Source organism: Notolabrus celidotus, chromosome 22 (genome assembly GCF_009762535.1).
Source record: "Notolabrus celidotus isolate fNotCel1 chromosome 22, fNotCel1.pri, whole genome shotgun sequence".
Classification (NCBI taxonomy): Eukaryota; Metazoa; Chordata; class Actinopteri; order Labriformes; family Labridae; genus Notolabrus; species Notolabrus celidotus.
Window position 1 is genome coordinate 18114355 of NC_048293.1, and position 22533 is coordinate 18136887.

A 22533-nucleotide genomic window follows, 5' to 3' on the forward strand; every position below is an offset into this window, starting at 1 on the left:
TTACTCCACTACATTTAGAAGACAATTGTTGTACTTTTTACTCCACTACATTTCTATCAGTGCTCTAGTTAATCACTACTTTTGCTTTCAAGTCAGCTCACGAATTTCCTTCTCTTTTCTGAAATCTGATCCCTAAGACAGTACAATGTGTTTGTGTAGTTCTGTTTGTCTCAGTGGTTTAGCCGTACCTGTATATTGTGCGTCTCCACAGTTTAAGAAGGAGCAAACACAGAGCAAATTTCACTCAGATCAGGCAGTCATTTGGAGGTGTAATGATGGCTATAATTCTCCACCTAAGCACCCATGGCCATATCTTCAGCCTGTGTTAGAGGTTTTTGAAATGAAGAATCATGAAATGTTCTCCCTGTTTCCCACTCTGCCCAAACATACAAACATTCACTGTCCAACCTGAGAAAGTGTGTTGAGCTAAGTAACATTTGTTTAATTCCAGATGAACATTCCAAACTAAGTTGTCTGTGCTTGGAGTAACTTAGTTGCTGTTTTCATTTCATGCTATAGTTTTTAGAGATTTCAAGTAATGGTTTTCTAAATAAACATATTGTAACCAAATGTACTCCTATGTATTCTTGACTGCACTCATGCTCTGTAAAAACACAACGTTTTGAGATATTCTAAGAAGTACTTTGAATACTTAAGTATTTTAAAAGCAAGTCCTTCAGTACTTTAACTCAAGTAATAATCTGACACAACTTTCACTTGTATTGGAGTAATATTTGACCAGCAGTATCTATACTTTGACTTAAGTAATGAAGCTGTGTACTTTGTCTACGACTGATAAAATCAGATTCTGGAGGGGGTTGAAATTATGCTTGCCATAGATTGTTCATAATTGAGAAGAGTACCTTCTGCGGACATGCGCAGTGTGCTGTCGCTGGCAGCCTGCTTCTCTGCGACTCCACCCCTCTCCTGCAGACGAAGGCATGGCGAGCACCGAGGCTAGAAGGGAGTGTGAGACAGAGGGCTGCAGCAAGGACGCCAAACTCCAATGCCCCACATGTATCAAGCTTGGTATTCAAGGCTCATATTTCTGTTCCCAGGTACTGTTGCTTTATAGTCCTGTCGCATGTAAAAATCGTCTCTAGCCACACACAAGGGCCCGGTGTTCCATCACGAGGCTGCTAGCTGTCAAGCTAGGTGGACATGTGTAGGTGCCTGGTCACCCGATAAAACGCAATTACTCTGCAGTAACTAATGCCCTCTGGCTTTGAACGTGTATACAGATTGATGAAGATGCATAATGCAGTAGGTGATGATAACAATTGTTGTCTTCGTGACAAGGCTTCGGGGGAAATGATAGGCTAGCGTTAGCAGGCTGTTGGCAGGTTTGCTAAAGTGAGACATACAGCGTCCGGCGTCCGCAGTCAGTCAAGAAGTCAGTATGAAGTTATTTCGCAGACAGTGTTAGCCTGTCCTTGAAATACTGAACTTACTGTGGGAAACTGGTCATCACAAGTGATGGCAACTGAGTGGCAAAGTCTTTGTGGAATCCCATTTCGTGAATGTGATTCCACGATTTTCATTCTAATGTTGGTCTTTATTCCCACATGTTCTCACCTCAGGCTGACAGTTTAGGATGCATGACAGAAAGACCTCATACTTGGCTTAATGCATCTCTCAAGAGCTTCCACTGAATTGACGCCAAGCTGAGCAGGATTTATGATCAGTATGACAGCTCTATGTCCTGACAGATGCTTGATGAATGTAATTGTATCCCTCTAGAAATAGTTAAAGGTTTGTATCAAGTCACATGAGTCAAACTAGAGTTCATGTTGCAGATCTGGTTTGTTTTCTTTGGAAAGTTTGTCTGCAAATTTGGCACTTAGACTTGATCTACAGAGGAGCTGTGTCTTAAGAGAACCATACATTTTTGCTAGGGGTGTAACGATCCTGTTTAACCATGATTCGATTCGTATTAGATTCGTGGTTGCCGATATAATTAAAGGATGATATTGGTTCATTTAGAACGATATGATCTGAAACAATTCAGTGGCTGGTTCTGAAACGCCCTGCTGCATACTTCTTACTAATGTAGTAGGCAGTAGGTATTGCCTACTTCATACTGTGTTTGAATTTAGTATAATGACTGTTCTGTTGGATCTGTGTTGCAGTACGCTGAGCCAGACGTCACTGGATTTCCAGTTTTGGAATGCGGAAACAAACAACGGCCAAGCTGATAGAGAAACTGATTCTTAAGCATCCATTTATAATTTAAAAAGTTAAGAAGTGGTTTATATGTAATTCAATAACTTTCACAGCACCCAAAAATGTATTTCCTCCCGTCAAAAAAGAAGGAAAAAGAAAAAGTGGAACGAGTGCTGTGCATTGTGGGAAACAGTACGCGAGGCAGACTGGTCCGATGCATGCTGTGAATTTTTCCTGAATCAGTAGACATCCAGGGAGTTTTGTCATACTCCAGATTTTGCTCTTGTTCACATACTACATACTGAATTTTGGACAAATCAGCACGCATTTCTAGTATAGTAGGCGGTTTCGGAAACAGCCAGTGATTTGAAATCTGTTCGAAAAATCAACCAGTATGACTGTGAAATAAACACCTTGACACTGGACAGTCCTGGTTTCCTGTTGTTTCTTGTAAGGGAATCAGGTATGCAATGAGGCTTCTGCAGAGCTGATGTTACCTTGTGCTGCTGCAGCAAGAGGTGCCTGGACTGCAGGCGTTGTGTGAAATCCCATGACGCCTTAATAGGTGGTTGGATAGATTTGTGGTGTTGCCGTGGTACTTTACTTGACCTTTACATATCCTACAAACAGCGAGCGTCTTATTTAGAACATCTCCGTCTTTGCAATAGCCAAAGTGTTTCCACACGCTGGACTGCAATGGTGGCTTGATCATTTCTCGTTGCTGCCATGCTATGTTTAGTTGTCTGTTGGCGCGTGGCGATGACGTCACAGACAGGCAGCCTGAATTGAGTAACGTTTAACGTCTTTATCATTAAAAGTGCAAAAAAAACACATCCATAGAAAGTCTGCCGTGCTTAAATCCAATTTGTTATTTCCTAGTATGGATACAATCGATTTATTACCTTTTAAAACGATGTTAGATCGATATATGTCGTCCCGAAGGCCAACTTGCCGAGCACAGATCGATGTAGTCAGATCATAGGAATATAAATTGATACATCGATGTAGTTGATGAATCGTTACACCCCTAATTTTTGCCTGTGTAAAAAGATTCACAAGTACTCCATATAAGGCGTTGTCTGCCTTATATGAACTACTTGTGAATCTTTTTACACAGGCCTACTGAATTCTGATTGGTTAATATTCAGTGGCAATGGTCTGCTATTTCTTAATAGCACACCGTTGCGTAGGATGCAGACTCTGGTGGACTAACAAAGCTGGAGTTGGCATCTGGTTTGCAGATTCTGTTTTGGTTGTTAAGGGAAGGGTTAAGGAAACCAGGCAGGTCCTGATCCAAAACCACAATAAGTAGACTTGTCAGATTAGGACTGGATCATCCTAGAGAAGTTACACACTTCTAAAATCACAGTTACAGATTTGTGAAACAGTCATTTTATTAAACAAAAAGCAACAAAGGGAAGACTTTACCTTGTAGGGCTAGGTCCTGATCCAGAACTATGACACCTGAACTTGCACCTTATCATCTAAGAGGGTCCACTGATGTTTTTAAATGCAGTTTGAGATTTGTCAAACATTTCTTCTATTTCAGAGAATGCAAAAAAAATGAAAGACCTGGTTTCCTAAACCCTTCCCCCAACAGCTGAATTAGAAGCTGAAGATGGACTGTGTTTATACAGGGCCATGCTTTCTCTAGTCTTCCACTCGAAGCGCGTTACATTACATGTCACATTCACCCATTCACACCATGGGAACAGCAGTAGTCCAACTGGACACCGGTGCTGTCATGCACTGCAAGCTGCAATGCACAGAAGATGTTTTTCTCGTTAACATTAACGTCATCATCACCCCGTCGACAGCACCAACATCAATCATCATCCAGAATCCCACTTAACCTCAAAATCATCATCATCAACTTCATCACTGGCATCAAAATTAAAGTACGAAGGTGTTCACAAAAGTGCCAGATCTATAACTTTCTCATTTGTAGAATGGGACTCTGTGGATCCAATATAGTTGGGTAACTCATTTAAGACCTATTATAACTGGCCTGGATGATGACTGACAGACTCCAGGCCAGCTGATTGCACATTTCACCAGCTTGTTCAGGCCAGTTCTAATGCTGAGTACAAGTCAACACACCAAAGGAAATCAACCAGAAGAGTCGAGGGAGAGTCGAGGGAAGTATGAGAGCAGAAGGGAGAGAAAGTTTCAGCCACAGTGGCGAAGAATGCTGGAGTTGGCTGGAATATGATTTGGCCAAAAATGTAGTCTTTTGCCAAATTTGGTGATCAAGACTGGAATTTGCAGACAAGTTGAGTATGGAAGAGATAATGTAGTTGACTCTCCTCTGACGTGTACATTAATCAGGAGGACTTATCTCAGCTAACAGGGTAATTGCAAGCGGCAACCTCCGGTCTAAAAATATGAGGCCAATGCAGAAGTGCTAGAACCTGCAGTTCATGGAGGATCCACTTGAGGCTGGCTCCGGAAGTACCAGAAACCACATACACCCAAATAAATAAAAAAAAGATCTTTACAGCAGAAATAAACATGTTTACAGCCTGGTACAAAAAACGGCTTGGCTCTATGTAGCTAATTTCTCTATCGGCACACACTTTACGGGGGTTGAATTTTTTTCTAACGCGATGGTTCAGAAGATATTAAGATTACAAGTTTTTGCCCAATAAGGACATGACTGACTTGAGGCACTGAGGCGCTGAACTGTTAATACTGAGTAGAAAAAGGCGTGGCATACCTGACCACTTTGAGATCTCACTCAAACTTTAACTGTAACAGACTATTTTTAATGGAAGAATCGTGACCATTTCTAAACCAATACTTTATTTAGAATAAGTCTGAGCTGTGCAGTCAGACCCTGCTCTTTACATTCACTGTCTCTCGCTCTAGCTGTCCAATCAATGCAACTGCACAACGTGAATGATCCACCGCAGCTTTCAGACAAAACGTGAATTGTATTTTGATTTAATTTCATTATGCTTATCTGAGACATGGCTCTCTTTGTGTCCATCTCAACTTATCGTCTTTGTGTTTTTGTTTTTTTTATTACAGGAATGTTTCAAAGGAAGCTGGGTGTCTCACAAGCTGCTGCACAAAAAAGCAAGTATGTATGACTCATCACTTCTAGTTCTTTGCTTTGTTATCGTTGAATTCTGTGGTGATAGTTTGAAAATATGTTTGAATGTGACATTTGAAGTACTTAGAAGAATTTGTCCCTTTTAGAAACTCAACAACTAAAACATGTACAGAGTGCTAGCTTGTTTGTAGAGTTTGATAACAGATGATACCCTTTAAGCCTGGTTTATACTTCTGCGTTGACGATACACGGTGGTTGACGTCAGCGTGAGTACTACATACCTGTGTGTTGGAGCGGCTGCGTAACTTTGCCATAAAACTTTTAAATGTTAGTTAACAGTGAGATTACTATTCTAGTCATATCCCCAGAGATACACATTCGGCTATATGTGTAAGCCATGTGCGTAAACTCAGGGCTACGCGAACCCAACCCACGGCTTGTGCTACGGCATAGGTTGGACACAGGAGTATAAACCAGGCTTTACTCTTTACCAACACAGTGGTGATACATGCTTCAAATACTTTGTGTGTGTTTGTTTTTTTTAAGAGGAGGACAAGAACCAGAATGACTCAAAGAACTGTGTGGAGAAAGACATCAACACAGATCCATGGCCAGGCTACCGCTTCACAGGAAAACTACGCCCTTACTACCCACTGGTGAGTTCTTGCAGGAACCGTAGAGCACATCCACAACCGTCTCTTAGTGTCACTTGAAAGAGCAGGGATTAAAATAACACTGTTTAGTGTTTCCCACACGTAAACGATACTGTGGCCGCCCAAGTAAAGTCAGCTCAAATTAAATGCTTACATTGTAATCTCATTTGCAGTAGCAAGTAGGTACAATGGCTAAGCAGCCGCACACAAATTTAGGTTAGGATATTAATACATAAATGTACACACACATGAAATAAAATAATACATAAATAAATGAAATAAAATTGAAATAAATAAAAACCCACCCAGAACAAAGTGAGACCACCAGCTGCATCAGACCACAACACAGATCCTAAGAGAGGCCAGATCTGTTCTTTCAGTTTTTCAGCAAATGGAGCCCACATTTGAATATTACCCTCTTTAACCGTGATCATCTGAGCAGTGGAAAGCTCTAAGTAAACTATATCTAGGAAAGTGAGGATCCAGCTGTGTCTGTCTTATTTTTTATCCATTTATGTTCAACATTTACTATCATGTATCTGATGATTTTTCAATTCTCTCTGCATCTTGCATCTGAAATTTGCAGAGCCTGACACATGCTCTACAGGTGATCAAACGAAGAAAGGGTCCTTCAGTATGTCCCTTTTGCTAAAAAGCCTGATCCATACATGGATCACTCTTGATGACAATATATTTAAATTAAATTTAAAAACACGAGTTGTGTTATTTGGACGTCTTAAGGCTGATTTATACTTCTGCGTCGAATCGACGGCGTAGCCTACGCCGTAGGTCCGTGTAGCTCCCGTACCTACGCAGAGGCCTACGCACGTAGCTGACGTGCACCTCCTCCAAAATGTAACTACGCGTAGAGCCAACGCGGACCGCAAGCTCTGTGATTGGTCCGCTCGACGGCTTTGTCTTTCCCGCATTCACAGCACTTCCGGGATCCCGGACATCGGCCACACATCGGCCGTGTATTTCATCTCCTCCTCTCTATTCTTCATGTAATCATGTCTGTATGATAAACAGCAACATGTATCAGCTGTAGATTAACATAACACGCTCTGAATCGATGTGGAAAAGTAAACAGAGATCGTAGCAGGACTGGAAGCAGGCGACCGGCTATTAGAGAGACCACACTGCCCTCAAGCGTTTCGGAGGAGAATTGCTGCGCGACACGGACACACCGACGCACAAGTATGTGGGGCTCATGTCCGCGTCAGCCCCTGCTGCGTAGGGGCTACGCAGAAGTATAAATCAGCCTTTAATGAAATGTCCTTCTGATGAATATCGAGGAAACGGACACATACAGAAAAAGGGAAATAGAAGGAGGAGAGAGTGTGCTTTGATTGCCTCCAAACAAAATCTGGAACCTTACTGAGGGGATGTGAGGAGGCATGTGTGAGTGTGTTTATTTGTGCTTTAGAACATAACAGTAAATAAACAGAAAGTGAAGTCCTATGGCCTATTTATAAAAAAACCTTTTGGAACATCAATACTTTAATATGTGATATGAGTGGGGATTGTATCAATTTGAAGAAGGGTTATAGAAAAAAAACCATATAAATACGCTGGTTCTCATCGTTTTTTAATAGACTTGGATGTTTTGAGGGAAAAAACAGTGATTAAAAAAACAGTTGGAGAGCGTATTGCTGCTGAGGAAACTCTAAACAGCATAAAGACAGTGGCATTACCCAGCTAACAAGCATGGTGCTATATCATCAAACTGAATGATGATAACACTGTTACTCGTGGGTCTATATGTGCAGAAAATGTATTAAAACACAACATGAATTCCATAAGAGATGGGACGCTGTGAAAAGTATTAATAATAACAGATTTTGATGGTTTGCAAATTATTTATATAAGAAGTATAATAATACTCTTTTAAAATTGATGTTAACACATTTCAAAACAGTTGGGACAGGGACATGTTGATTAAATAAAGGGTTTAAATGATTTCCAAACCATCCAAATCTGCTTGTTTCATTTCACACTCAGTCCCATCTCTTGTGGAATTGGGGTTGTAGAACTAGAACACTGAAATGCTTTCATAATAGAGAAGAGGTTATCACAAAAATATGAGAAAGCTCGTACAAAACAACCCCAGGACATTTAAACACATTTTTATTTTCAGACATGACGGAAATTCTGTGATATCATACTCTGTCCTCTTCTTTACCTCTCCTGTAGACTCCAATGAGGCCTGTACCGGGTGACATCCAAAGACCTGACTACTCTGATCATCCCAGAGGTAATGATGCTACTCACTATAAGATTAGGTGTTTAAGATGAACCTTGAAACCTATTTCCATCATCTAAGGAGTGAGATGTGTCCTACACCCTGGAGCGACAATTATACCAGTATGAAATTTAGAGAGAGGTACTTCTATTGTGTTCTGGTATTTTACCCTGAAGATAGTGGCACCACTTTTTAACGTCTGTGTGTCGTGTTTTGCCTGTCTTACACATGCACACAACTTTTGAGCTATGTGTAGGAACCAAGGGTCATTTTCATAAAGCTTGCTAGAACAAAGAGTTACTCCTCGAAATGGAATTCTTAGAATGATGTTTTTTAAGAACTTCCACTTAAAGCTGAGACCAGATCCCAGTAAAGATAAGTTATTCACAAAGCAGCGTAGCCCCTGGAGAGCTTCTAAGGTGAACAACTGTTAGAATAAGTGAGAGAGTTATATCCATTTTAAAAGATTTTTCCAAAAGACGGTAAGAGGAGAAATATACTCCAAACACTGAATGACCACGAGTTGTTGAAACGCTACAGACTGGATCATGTAGTGATCATGTTTGTGGAAGGTGTCTTTAGAGATGCCCTCACATTTCCCACCCAATGCAACAAAAACAGAAATGATCACAACAATAATATATGAATATATTTGGCAACAGGAAAAATGCAAGTGTCCCTGCACTTCCATTCACACTGCAGGTGAGTCTCGTGTAGAGAGGCTTGTTATTAATGACTTAGCCAAACTAAGAGTGCAGAATAAGATCTGCAGCAACAAGCTGCACAAGATGATTAAAACGGCATCAGAAGCTTCACAAAACATAGAAATGTTGCACTGCAATCAATGCATTAGAGAGAGATGCAGACTTCTCTCTCTTTCTCTCTGATCATCTAATAAAGTGATGCATCTGCACCTCCCCCACCCCAGTGTGTGTTTTCAAATATGTTGTTGGCTTTATACTTGGGAAAAAAAAGGCTTAACTTTTATTGAAAAGAGAATAAAGAGCATGTATTTATTTATTTTTTTGGATCAACCAGTCATAGCTTTTGATAGAATGTGTCATACTTACCAACAAGATCAACATCTCATCCTCAAAAAGTGCCCACCTTTCCTACCTTAGATTCCTCTGAGATTGTTCCTAAATCACCCCAAAGCTAGGACTCCTGGATAGAAAATATTCAAACTCAGAGAGAATTCTCAGTGTATGAGAATACAATCCGTTCTAACACTGAGCTGCAGCCACCCCAGAGTAGAAGCAATCAAATTTCCTGCCTTTTAGCAGAGGGAAGTCTGCACATTTACAGGTGTGATGTGGGTAACGTGAGCAGACACTGAGTTCTGATCTGAGGATGCACAAAGCAGGCGTAAATAAACAAAGCTGCTGATTTCTCTCAGGTTGCTGGCTTAAAGCTTAAACATACTGAGATTAATAGTCTTGAATGTCATCACCCTGGAGAATTAACCTAATAATCCCTTGTTATGATTGCAAACATTGATTCAGATCTATTGCATGGATGTAAATCCTCTGTCACTCAAGCGTGTTTATGACCAGCTGGCTTCTTCCTGATAATTGTCACACCCCTGTAATTGTTACCTGGCTTATTTACGTCTATATCTCTGGGCAAGCTACTCGAGGTGCAACCATGGCAACCTCTACATCCCTGTCATCTGACTGCATAGATCCATGCTCAGGTAGTCATGGTTACAGTCTCCCTTTATTCTCCAGTGATGCATCTCAGGCCCTGAAGCACGAACGTAGCAGGCTAGTGTGATGTAGCAGCGTAGACAAATGCAGATCTTTCTCTGCAGAACATATTACACGCTGATAATCATCTTTAATAAGCCAGCAGGAAGAGGAGCGTATAATCACTGAGGTATTTAATGTACATGCTCTGATTTTCAAACATAGCTTCTTTCTGAGCAGCTGTGTCAGAGCATATGTAAGCGATATTGATCACACTGTAGGCTCCTCTGGTCTAAAGGAGGGCCGCCTTTGACGTGTACACAATCCTGACCAAAGTCTGTGTTGCTAGGAAACTGTCTGTGTTCATCCAGCAGTCATCTCCTCGGGATGATAAATAATATATCAGCAAATTGTTGATGACTCAGGTGTTCTGGCCGACATGCATTAAAACAGTTTGGTTTTCAGTCCAGGAATAATTCCCTGATCTCATCGAATCTCAAGTTGAACTGCAGAATAAAATGCAACAACACCTCTGCCTCTGTTCTTCACATAACACTAACAGGCCTCCTTAGTTCCTCTGAGTCCATAGTCAGTGTCACTAGAGTCTGCCTCCGCTCAGATGCTGATGCAGTAAATTATTCTACACAGGAGCAGCTAGCATCCCAAAATAACAGCACTCCAAGATCTGTTCATGTGTTTCAGAAACTTGAGCTTTAAATCAAAGAATGTTAAAACAGAAGAAGAAACTATCAAAATTAGGGATGTAAATTTCAAGTATTTCTGTGATCAATCTTTGGATATGTTAACGATCGATTAATCATTAAAAAAAACGTAAAAGTTTTCCATGTCATAAACGATGCCAAATGCGTTTCAATCAAATTTTCCTTCACTACACAATGTATATAACTGACAGTATTGAATATCTACAGATCGTATTGAGGTGTTCAAAACATTAAACAGGCTGAATATCAACGTGTGGAGCAGGCTCTTAATCTCAGCGCACATACAGTCATAAAAGTGAAGGCTCAGACTTCAACAAGGGAACAGAACAGAAACATATTTCAGACTCACAGTGCCCAGTTTTCTGTCTACTCGTTCTTATTGAGAATAATAAGCATGTGAACGCGGTCAGGTGTCAGCCGGGAGCACAACTGGGTCATAATCAGTCCAGCGGCTAATGAAAAAACCTGAGACCTGTAGGAATGGGTACCGAATTCGGTACTTTTATAGGTACCGACCGAATTCCATCGGTACTACCGAGTACCGACTCACGTATAATCAAACGGTACCATGTTTCGGTACCTGAACGCATCCCTGTGACTGTGAGGGAGTGGAAGAGTAGGTGATTTTCCATACTTTCGCCCTGTAATAAAGTCAGAGACTGACCGAGTAGACTTCTCTGCTCTCTGCATCTGCGCGGGAGCACGCAAAAACAGAGCCTGCAGCTGACGGGCGCGCGCACTCACCTGGAGGCAGAACTTCATGAAGATTAAGTTTATTTTCTACAGTCAATGGTTTAGACTGACCCTCTCGCTCCAACTACCTAACCCCGTTTATAACCGTTCCTGTGTGTGTGAATGCCCAACAAGTAAGTTTTGTGTCCTGTTATTATATAGAGAGGGAGAACTGACTTTTTCCTGTCTGCAGGCATTCACATGTGTTCATTGATAAACTCCCGAAAGAGCAATTAGACACCACGAGCACGTGTCAGCTAATATATCTAATCACCTATATAATCCTGTTTCTGTTCATTTCATGTTAAATTGAATAAATATGTTAAATTAAACAAATTTGAGATTTTTTTTTAAAATTAATATTTATACTACATAAAAACACAAAAGTACCGAAAATTGGTACCGTTGAGTACCGGTACCAATTCCCAGGTACCGGGTATCGGTACTGTATCGGTTCAAATGTGAAAGGTACTCATCCCTAGAGACCTGTCACTCAGCTGCAGCCCCCAGCTGAGCATCTCCGCTGTGCGCAACACCTTTAGTCAGCTGATTCACATGAAACATGCTTTAAACTTAAAACACCTCCCTGATAGCTGAACAAATATAAGACCACATGATGTTTGTTCCACTTGATAAAAAATCTAAATAAAAAAAAATGTGTCTGAGTAAGTTCTTAACAATCAATTAACCGATACTTGATTAATTGTTGACATCCCTAATTAAAATGTTACCTATGGTTGAGCAGTATTAACAAAACAGACTAATTCCACTAAGTATGATCATTTCTGTACTTTCATAGCTCAATTAAGTCATAGAAATTACAGATTATCTTATCTCTTATCTCTTGCATTCATACTTCTGGGTGGAATGAAATCTACTCTGTAGGTTCAGACGTCACATAAGATAAAAAGTCAATAAAAGGAGTAGGTTCAACTGCCTCGTCCTCCTCCATGCAGAGTCTAAAATGAGCTCTCTGGTTCATCCTCCTATGGCCTGTAAACTGAAATAATATACCAGCAAATGTTTGTTTACATTAGAAACTATTATTATTGTCCTTATTTTACTATAATTCTCTCAGCAGTTATAGTTCATGGTTACTGGGAATAAATTAGGATCCAACATAATACAAATAATTATATGTAATTCATATTGCACTTTTCAATACAGGTAACAAAGTGCTTCACAGTGGGCAATAAAAACAAAAAGAAGTGCAAAGCAAAATGAAGCGATACAATTAAAATGAAATAAAAACATACAAACTTATAAAACAGACACTTAAAATCGGAGCTAAAATTAAATAAAATCACACAATAAAAGCTTTCCTGTAAAAATGTGTCTCGAGTAATGACATAAAACAAGGGACTGGCTCTGCAACAGGATAAGATCCAGTCTCATCTTACAGACAGGACCCTGTCTGATCTCATCTTAATCCACCATGAGCAGAGCACTTTGCAGCATTTAGAAAGTCACAGTGGCAAGGACAAACTTCCTCTAACAGGCAGAAACCTCCAGCAGGACCAGACTCATGTTAAACAGACATCTACCTGAGATGACATCTGAGGGATAGAGGGAGATGGACTTCGACAAATATCAATAACAACAATCATAACTGTAGCATCGGTTTACAGCCAGATTTATTGTAAATAGTGATACCATTGCTGATTGTTGCAGGTTGCATGCCACCACCAATGTGTTCAGTTAATGCATGCCAAAGTTGTTCAACCAGCTTTTGATGTGTTTCAGAAATCAGGGTCAGTAGCAAAGCCGGCAAGCTTCAGCTTTTTTCGGGACTGACGTGATCTTGTCAATTTACTCGCTTACTCAGATTTTTACACACATTCGGTGACTAGCAAAAGCTAATTGAGGACCCTACCTTAATGGAATACTAGAACAGATGTTATCAAGCAAGTATTGGTTATAAGAACTGCTTCAGTGAGTGCAGTGGTCAAGATGATTAAATCGTGTGCCCTCTTACTTCAACTGAAATGCCACTTGTCATTAAAGGTGACATATCACGCAATATATTGGTCTAAGAGGTCCCCAAAACATGTCTTTAAAGTTTATGCTCAAAAAAACACTTTGAAATCAGATTTTGGCATGCCTGAAAAGCCCTCTTCTTCAGCAGTCCTCAGAACACTCGGTTTTCTCTCTGACCACGCCCCCTCAGGAAGTGGATGTGCCTCGGCACTCCAGCACGTTGATCTAATGTTTACATGTTGGCTGAATATACACGGCTGCTCAGAGATCACGTTACTTCAACCCTCTGAATCTGATCCAGAATCTGATCCTGACGGAGAGGCGCCTGCAGCAGGACCTTTCTGAACGATTGGTCACAGATTTAGTGTTTCTTGTTGTTTTATTTATCAGTATGTCGACATGTGTCTTGGTACACAGCTACGAACATGTAGCTATGTGGCTATGCTAATTAGCACTAGCACTTATCCATGATAAATAAAGATCATCCACTATGTCTTCAAATCTGCAGACGTGGGGAGTAAAACCGACGTCTGCCAGAAAGGCAGCGGGACCATTTCTGAAGGATTGGTCACAGATTTAGTGTTTCTTGTTGTTTTATTTGTCAGTATGTACACGTGTGTCTTGCTACACAGCTACAGCTACGACTTGTAGCTATGTAGCTATGCTAACTAGCGCTAGCACTTATCCATGATAAATAAAAATCATCCACTAGATCTTCAAATCTGCAGACGTGGGGAGTAAAACCGACCTTTGTGTTTATTAAGACAGCCTACAACTAGCATGCCTCCCTCCTAAGCTCCTTGTTAGCACACATTTGTGCAGGTAATGAAAAACGGGGGAGGGATTCAGTATTATTTTGTACAGTCTATGGGCTGAACAAGCTCCGAGTTCTGACTCCGTGACAGACCGGATATTGTTGTTACGTAACAAAAACACGGAAGTCTGAAACGGCTCGTTTCACACACATTTACAGAAAGGTGTAGAAATCAAAACAGGGGCAGAATGGATTTTTTTCATTCTCGGGGGGTTTGTAGACATGCCAGGGACACATATTTCAGGTAGAGAACCATTAAAAAGTCCATTTTGCATGATATGTCACCTTTACAGCTAAACTGGTTAAGGGTATATAAATCCGTCTAAAATGGTCAAGCCTGATGTGGAGTCAAAAAGTGGATAGTCAGCTGATTTGCAGGTTCCCTTTCAAGTCACTATCTTTATTTTCCTCGTGTAAATGATGATAATTGTCTTTCCTTGTTTCCTTCCCTCAGGAATATCTGAGTCTGAGCAGTTTCTGAAGGGTACATCACAAATCAAAACCCTCTCTCCGGAGGACATTGAAGGAATGAGAGTGGTGTCCAAGGTAACTGCTTTTGACGGTTGTTGCTGTTTTACTGTTACCTTAGTTTAATCCCCGTTTAATGCATTTCCCTTTGGACATGTGTTGTTTACAGTTGGCACGAGAAGTCCTGGACATCGCATCATTGATGGTGAAACCTGGCGTCACGACGGAAGAGATCGATCACGCTGTGCATTTGGTAAATATTTACACAAACAAGTTATGACGGCTGGTGTGATTTCATCCCATCTTGCACAAAGTCACCCTCACATTTACACAATGTAATTACATGTTTTTAACTTTTTTAAGAGCTGTCCTCTGCTCATCATCAGGAGCGTGTAGTTCAAAGCAAACCTGGCTGTCAGCTTGGCCTTGTTAAAATCTGCTGTGTAAATGTGGAGCAGACACATGCAATTATTATACTCCTGAGGTGTATGGTGGGTTTGAGGCTCACAACATCCAAAACCTAACAGTCTAAATACAACATCTGGTAGTTAAAGATATTGTTGTGATTGAATTACATCACTGTTTGATTTTATGGAAGTCAAGATGATAAAAAGATTGACCTTACACTAAATCATTGAGATGATGGGGATGTGGAGCAACTTAAGCAGAACTCTAATGATCTCTGACGATAGGAAATTAAATGCAATAGCTCACAAAGTTAGTTTGTGCAAAGCCAGCTTCTATCTGTATTAATCAATCAATCAATCTTTATTTATATAGCACCAAATCACAACTAACGTTATTTGAAGACTCTACAAACAGAGCAGGACTCTATGTTCTATCAACAAAGACCCAACATCAAGAAAGGATAAGATCCAGTCCCATCTTACAGACAGGACTCAGTCTGATCTCATGTCAATCCACCATGAGCTGAGCACTTTGCAGCATTTAGCAAGTTACAGTGGCAAGGACAAACTTCCTCTAACAGGCAGAAACCTCCAGCAGGACCAGACTCATGTTAGACACACATCTGCTGAGACCGTGTTGGGGTTGGAAAGAGGGATAGAGAGAGATAAAGAGAGAGAGACAATGCTTGAGGAATAAATATCTGAGCGTTTAAACTCCACCACCTGCATTAAACAGTAAGGCAGGTATATGATGAGAGGGTCAACTATGCACAGCCATGTTTTGTCTTCCTCACTTGGTGCTTCACTGCTATGTGTTTGACCAATACGCTTTGTCTTTTCAGGCCTGTTCAGCAAGGAAGTGCTACCCCTCACCCCTCAACTACTACAACTTCCCCAAATCCTGCTGCACGTCTGTCAATGAAGTCATCTGCCATGGCATCCCAGACAGAAGAGAACTACAAGAAGGGGATATCCTTAACGGTATGCTTTTAAGTTTTTGACCAAGACAATTAAAGTGTGCAGTTATGGTACCAGGATCATTTCAGCTTCTTCTACATGATATAAAGTTTCCTTAAAACACGTCTTCTGTCTGTCAAACCGACCTCCAGGAACGTTTCAATTTGGATGTAAGGAAATGTTTTATTAAAGAGCGGAGGCCAGAGAAGATTCCTTCTCCTCCATGATAAATAGTTCTACCAGCATCTTCAAATGGCATCAGCAGGAGTTTGGCCAATTTTAGCCTCTTTATGAATATTTCTGCTACGGCGATGTTTTCCATCCAACACTCCCCTCAGAGCGTCTGATAGAGTACTTGCCAACAACTCATCTCGCGCTGCATGGACCCGACAAGACAAATAGTTTCATTAGCCTTTAACAGCAGGGACTTGTTAGGCAAAGTCCTCTCTTTCTGTATCTCTCTGTAAGTTGGAAAAGTCCTCGTTTGCACAAAATGAATTCAGATTTTATCAACAACAAATCAAAAACACTTAGTTTGACTTTGCAGTTTTTTGAATGTTTCACAGAAATCCATGCACACTCAGTACACCACTATCTTGTATTACTAATGAACGTTACTTTAATTGTGTTGTATATAAGAGTAGTATGCGATACAATGGCTCTGACACTCTCATCTTCTCATCGTTTCAAAGTGGACATCACTGTGTACCACAACGGTTTCCATGGTGACCTCAATGAAACCTTCTATGTTGGTGACGTTGATGAAGAAGCAAAGAAACTGGTTCAGACCACATATGAATGCCTTATGCAAGCCATCGACTCTGGTAAGGCTCCTCTTTCTTTCCTTTCTTTCCTAACAGATGATGTGTGAATACAGAATACTGCACTGCCAGGGAGACAGTTATACAACTTCATTCCTCTTTATTTAGACTTTAGTCCTGTTGTTCAGAATGTGGCTGATAGACTACGAGAGAATATCAGATATAAATGTCAACATATGGTATATTCACTCTGATTACACCTCTTCACTGCACTGTATCTGATCCTGTAAATGTATTTATTATTCACTCTGTATAATGTCTTGTTGGTCTATTCAGACACATTTTTATATTGTTGTTTTATATTGTTAAAACTCTGCCTTGTGTACTTTTAACTATAAATAAAAAGTATTAATAGTAGTAGTAGTAGTAGTAGTAGTAGTAGTAGTAGTAGTAGTAGTAGTAGTAGTAGTAGTAGTAGTAGTAGTAGTAGTAGTAGTAGTAGTAGTAGTAGCCGAGCATTCAGCCGCTCTGCTCCCCGTCTCTGGAACTCATTGCCACCTCAACTCAGAAACACAGATTCTTTCCCCCATTTCAAATCAGAACTCAAAACATATCTGTTCAAAACCGCTTACTCCGTCTGACTCCAATTGCACTGTCATTTTGTTATTGTTTCTATTTTTTTCTCACCCCTTGTTAGTTTATATTGTTTTCATTTCTGACTCTGATTTTGTTTCCTTTAATGTGAATTCGTGTATGTATATATTTCTATCTGTGCGGTGTCCTTGAGTGCAGAGAAAGGCGCCTTTAAATAAAATTATTATTAGTAGTAGTAGTAGTGGTTGCTTATTGTTATATTTTTATCATTATAAATAGTAGTGTTTTGTATTATTATAAATAGTAGTAGTAGCAGTAATATTTATTATTATTATGATTATTATTAGTAGTAGTAGTAGTACTAGTAGCATTTATTACTATTATTATTATTAGTAGTAGTAGTAGTAGAATTTATTACTATTATTATTAGTAGTAGTAGTAATAGTATTTATTACTATTATTATTATTATTATTATTATTATTTGTAGTATTATTATTTATTATATTTATTATTTCTTCTTCTTCTTCTTCTTAGTAGTAGTAGTAGTGGTGGTTGCTTATTGTTATATCATCATTATTAGTAGTAGTATTTTGTATTATTGTAAATAGTAGTAGTACAAGAATTAGTATTAGTAGTATTTATTATTACTAGTAGTAGTAGTATTTATTTTTATTACTAGCAGTAGTAGTAGTATTCTTTATTAGTAGTAGTAGCACTAATATTTATTATTATTATTAGTAGTAGTATTTATTTATTATTATTATTATTAGTAGTAATATTTTTTTTATTAGTAGTAGTAGTATTTATTATTTTATTATTATTATTATACATTTTGTCCCCCTAAATCTGAAAAAATAATGTTTCTTTTTTAATCTTGAAATCTGTACTTATTTCAACTTCTAACAACACACATAGTTCTCGAGGAGACCTCTAGTTGCTCAGAAACATAGATTTTAAAGTAACATACACGCATATATATTTCCAAGACAGCTTCTTCCACTGAGGACAGCTGTGGGAATTCTACTAAAATCTCCAAAGCTGCAACCTCAAAAAGAGTTTACTGTACAGTGTCGCTCTAAAGTAAACACAGTGTGCCAATGTCCTCAAAGCCAAGGTTAAAAAGTCCTGAAGGAACTGTTTCATGTGTTAGTGAAAAGCTACCAGAAAGACACTGTAAACACTATTTTGAACTCTCAGAAACTTTCAGCCTCAAACTTCTGGTACAAGTACAATCATTGCTCCATACCCTCATACTTATCTCTGTTTGCTTTTCTTTTCTTTTCTTTTCACAGTCAAGCCTGGAATTCGATACAGAGAGTTGGGAAACATCATCCAAAAGCATGCTCAAGCTAACGGCTTCTCTGTGGTGAGGAGCTACTGCGGCCACGGCATCCACAAACTTTTCCACACTGCTCCCAATGTGCCACATTATGCCAGTGAGTTCCCATTGAGTCAAATCTTTCAAAATCTTGATTTGGTCTCGTGCACCAGGGTGATTTTAATATGCATTTATTTCCCAGAAAACAAAGCAGTTGGAGTTATGAAGCCTGGCCATGTATTCACCATTGAGCCCATGATATGTGAAGGTGAGTGAAGCTGCTGTTAATAGTGTGATAAACAGACAGGATATATGTTGATTTAGTGTTTAGTTGTATGAGTGAAAGCTAACAGGATTGGGGTTGAAACACTTCGAAGATGCCGACTATTCATTCAAACACTCAAGAATCTTTTAATTCAGTTTCCCCACAATGCATTTCAATTCTTTCAGTGTTATGAAAGGCGACTTGGCATTGAGAGCTGGTTCTTTTTACAGTCTGTTAAAGATCTCTTTAAATTGTCAGTTTCTGGAGACCGAAAAAAAAAAGACATCCCTTTATTGAGCTTGTCAAATTATGACTGGCCATGGGAGCTCCACTCACAGCTTCTGGAAATGTTCAGTTGAATGCCCCATAATGTGTTAAATGGCGAGTTATACAGCAGACACTCATTCAGACTTTAAAACAGATCATTAGGATCACAAACCCAGAGTGAAATACAGCCAGACTCTTTTCTTTTTTTAACTGTCTTTGATGGTGTGAGACAAAACCTTCACGTCTTTGTGCTTCAGGTGGCTGGCAAGACGAGACGTGGCCCGACGGCTGGACAGCGGTGACCAGAGACGGGAAGCGCTCGGCTCAGTTCGAACACACCCTGCTGGTGACGGAGACCGGTTGCGAGATCCTCACCCGCCGTCTGGAGGACAACGGCCGCGCTCACTTTCTCAGCCAAATGTAGGCTGGAGCTGCACCAATGACTGGACTTTCCAGACATACACAACCCAGCACCTCTGGGTCACACACACACAAGTACACAAACACAAAGACACACACACACACACACACACACACACACACACACACACACACACACACACACACACACACACACACACACACACACATCTCAAACAAGAGGCACCACTCCCAGAGCTCAGTTGAACAGTGGCTCTTATTGTTTTTGAATTAAATATCGGTTCCTCAATAATGGAAGTACTTGAACGTGTCTGAAACAAAACATTGGTCACTTTTTTAGTGATGGCTGTATCCTCTATCGGAAAAATGAAAGTATTTATTAGGTTTTGGTTTTGCTTTGTGGTTGAGCTTGAAATTAGGTCTGTTATGACCTCTGGGTGATGTCATCCAGAGTTTTTACCAGCTGGCTAGTTGTTGTCTGTGGTGTGTGGAGCTCAGGGCAAATCCAACTAGTAGAATCCCATGCTTTGCTTCTTTTCTCTCTGCTTCTGCTAACCTCATCAGGCTACATCTAAATATCCCAGTGAGGGAATGAAAAGAGTTAGCAATACTGGAGACCAAGGGGGCGTTCCAAGAAACTGGGTCAGCTAGTCTTAGAACCGTGACAACCAGCAACTCAAACGTTATTTAAGATGAGGAGTCGAACAGAAAAGTAGACATTGAATGGAGTAGTTTGACATTTTTGGAATAAACTTAGATGAAAGGTTAATGAAAAGATCAATAACACTCCCATATCTCTCCCATTAATTTGTAGCTTCATTTATTAGACAGCTTAGCTTAGCCCAAAGTTAAAGGAATCCTTGTAGCAGGAGCCAAAATGTTACTTATAATGTATCAAAAAAATATCATAACCTGTTCCTTCAATGGGTTAGTGTGCATGCCAAGAGATTTGGGATATTTTACACATTTTGAAAACGGTTAAAAAAACAATAACATGGATAAATGCTAAATTAAAGCTGCAGTAAGAGATTTCGGACGGTGCTGCTAGTTTGCTTCTGTTACTTTAGGACAGAGCCAGTTTAGCTGTTTTCTTCTCGTCTTTGCTCTTACCTTAGCTAAGCTAGCTAAGATCTCCACCTCCCTGCTGTAGCTTCATATTTAAAGATCCAGTAGTTAAGATCTGATGATTCATGAGATGTAGAAGCTGAAATGGTATTTATATTCACAAGAATGTTATTAGTGTATCGAATTAAATCTTAAAACAGATCACTGAGTTTACACGAGCTCACTTTATCTCCACAGTCTGCTTTATTGCATGTCATGTGGTCCTTAACATCTTACTAGATTTGCAACCACGATAGGTTCCCCTCCAGGCTTAGGAGGGGAGAGTAGGGAATGGTTATCAGCAGGTTGCAAACTAGAGCCTCACCACTAGATGCCTCTAAATCCTGCACTGCTCCTCCAAAGGACAGATATGGGAGTTTTATCAACCTTTTTACTTAAGTCTCGACTTGAGAGCAAAATTAATGATATTCCTCAAAGTGTTGAACTAATATCTACACTGGTTCTTAAAGAAGAAAAAGATCATTGATGAGTTCACATGTAACTTCATGTACGCCTGTTGGCTAAGCTCAAGTAGTATCATGTCAAGTATTGCTGTCTCGTCGTTCATCTGTTGACGTGTGCAGCAGGAGCGCTCATACTTAATTGTAATATCCTGAATGTGGCTATTAATAGTACAGTTACATGGTAGTGGATGTCAGACACGGTTGCTGGGAAACAGACACAACCACGATGTCTACATAGGTATCCAGAGTGAGAATAACAATATTGAACACAAAGTTGTGCAAGTGCTGAGCTTGGTAATCCTACTATGAGGAAACTTTTGAAGTGTCTTCTGTTTCCGATAGCTCTGGTGTAGCAAATCGAGCCTTAATGTGTGAATCTAGAAAATACAAACTTGCCAGGTAATTAAAGGCATGTGAAGTGATGTTTACCCTTAACTCAACACTCACCATTACCATTGATGTCCGGATTTTACTGGTGCGAGAATCATTCATTTCGACATTTTCTGAGAACTTATTTGATTGCAGTTTCTCTGCCATCTTTGTATTTCTTCTAATGGAGTAATAAATGACTCTTCTGTAGCCCTGTGTGAGTGACTTTGTCCTTTCAATCTGTTTCCCAAAAGAGATCAGTTCACAAGCCTTTTGTCCAGAGAACTTTGAAATCTTTGGGCCTTGAAGCCTTTAAGATTTCAACATCACTGTTTTTATTTTCAAGCCGTAGCTATGTGATAACTGCAGTAAACATTCACCCTGATAAAGTTAAATGTCATTCTTTTGCTTTTAAAAATAATTCTGTGAACATGACTTCATTCAGAACTATGTTTTCAGAACCCTTCATAACACCAGTTAACTGTGGTATAATGAGAGTTTGTAGTAGAATGGCTGCAAGTTATAGCGTTCAAAACTATGTAATGAAAAGAGATGAACTGACTTGTTAAATGCATATTTTGACAGCATGTGTGTGTAAAGTGAACATGCAGAACAAATTGAAGTCCTCAGTACAGACACTTCAGTCGCACACATTTTAAAGAACACTTTTGAACAATCAAATTTGATTGGATAACCAACACGTGTCTGCAAGCATTACTCCTAATTTTAACATTGCCCCATTAAACAGCTCTACAACAATTACTATTACAACACTAGTTAAATTCATTTTATGTGTGTTTTGGAGGGAAACAACAACAGAGGCATCTTTCCTTTCAACTGCTGTCAAAATATAATTTTCAGTGTTTGTTACAGTGCTTAAAAATACGTTTGATGTTGAATGTTTTTGGGATTACAATGCAGCCTTTACCTTACACTTATTTGTATGACTCAAGAAATAAATTGCCAATTTGTGAATGATCTTTTTTGCTTTCTAATGGCAAGCTATAGGAGCACTTTTGTCTGTATGTTCAGTATGAAGCCCCAGTTGGTTCACTTAGTTTTTGTGAAAGCTAGATTTTGAGTGGTAAGACTATTTTTCATGTGCTAATGAACTTAAACTAAGATGATGGTGAT

The 22533-nt window shown here is 39.6% G+C and overlaps 1 protein-coding gene across 1 annotated transcript; it reads left to right on the top strand.

Annotated features, from left to right (window-relative positions):
• The first annotated feature begins 881 nt into the window (after nucleotides 1–881).
• On the top strand, nucleotides 882–22377 carry metap1 (methionyl aminopeptidase 1). Its single transcript, XM_034674613.1, has 11 exons — nucleotides 882–1058; nucleotides 5194–5245; nucleotides 5765–5874; nucleotides 8065–8125; nucleotides 14498–14589; nucleotides 14681–14764; nucleotides 15761–15899; nucleotides 16568–16699; nucleotides 18524–18667; nucleotides 18752–18817; nucleotides 19339–22377. The coding sequence occupies exons 1-11, from the start codon at nucleotides 942–944 to the stop codon at nucleotides 19503–19505; spliced, it is 1164 nt and encodes a 387-aa protein (XP_034530504.1). The 5' UTR covers nucleotides 882–941; the 3' UTR covers nucleotides 19506–22377.
• The last annotated feature ends 156 nt before the right edge of the window (nucleotides 22378–22533 follow it).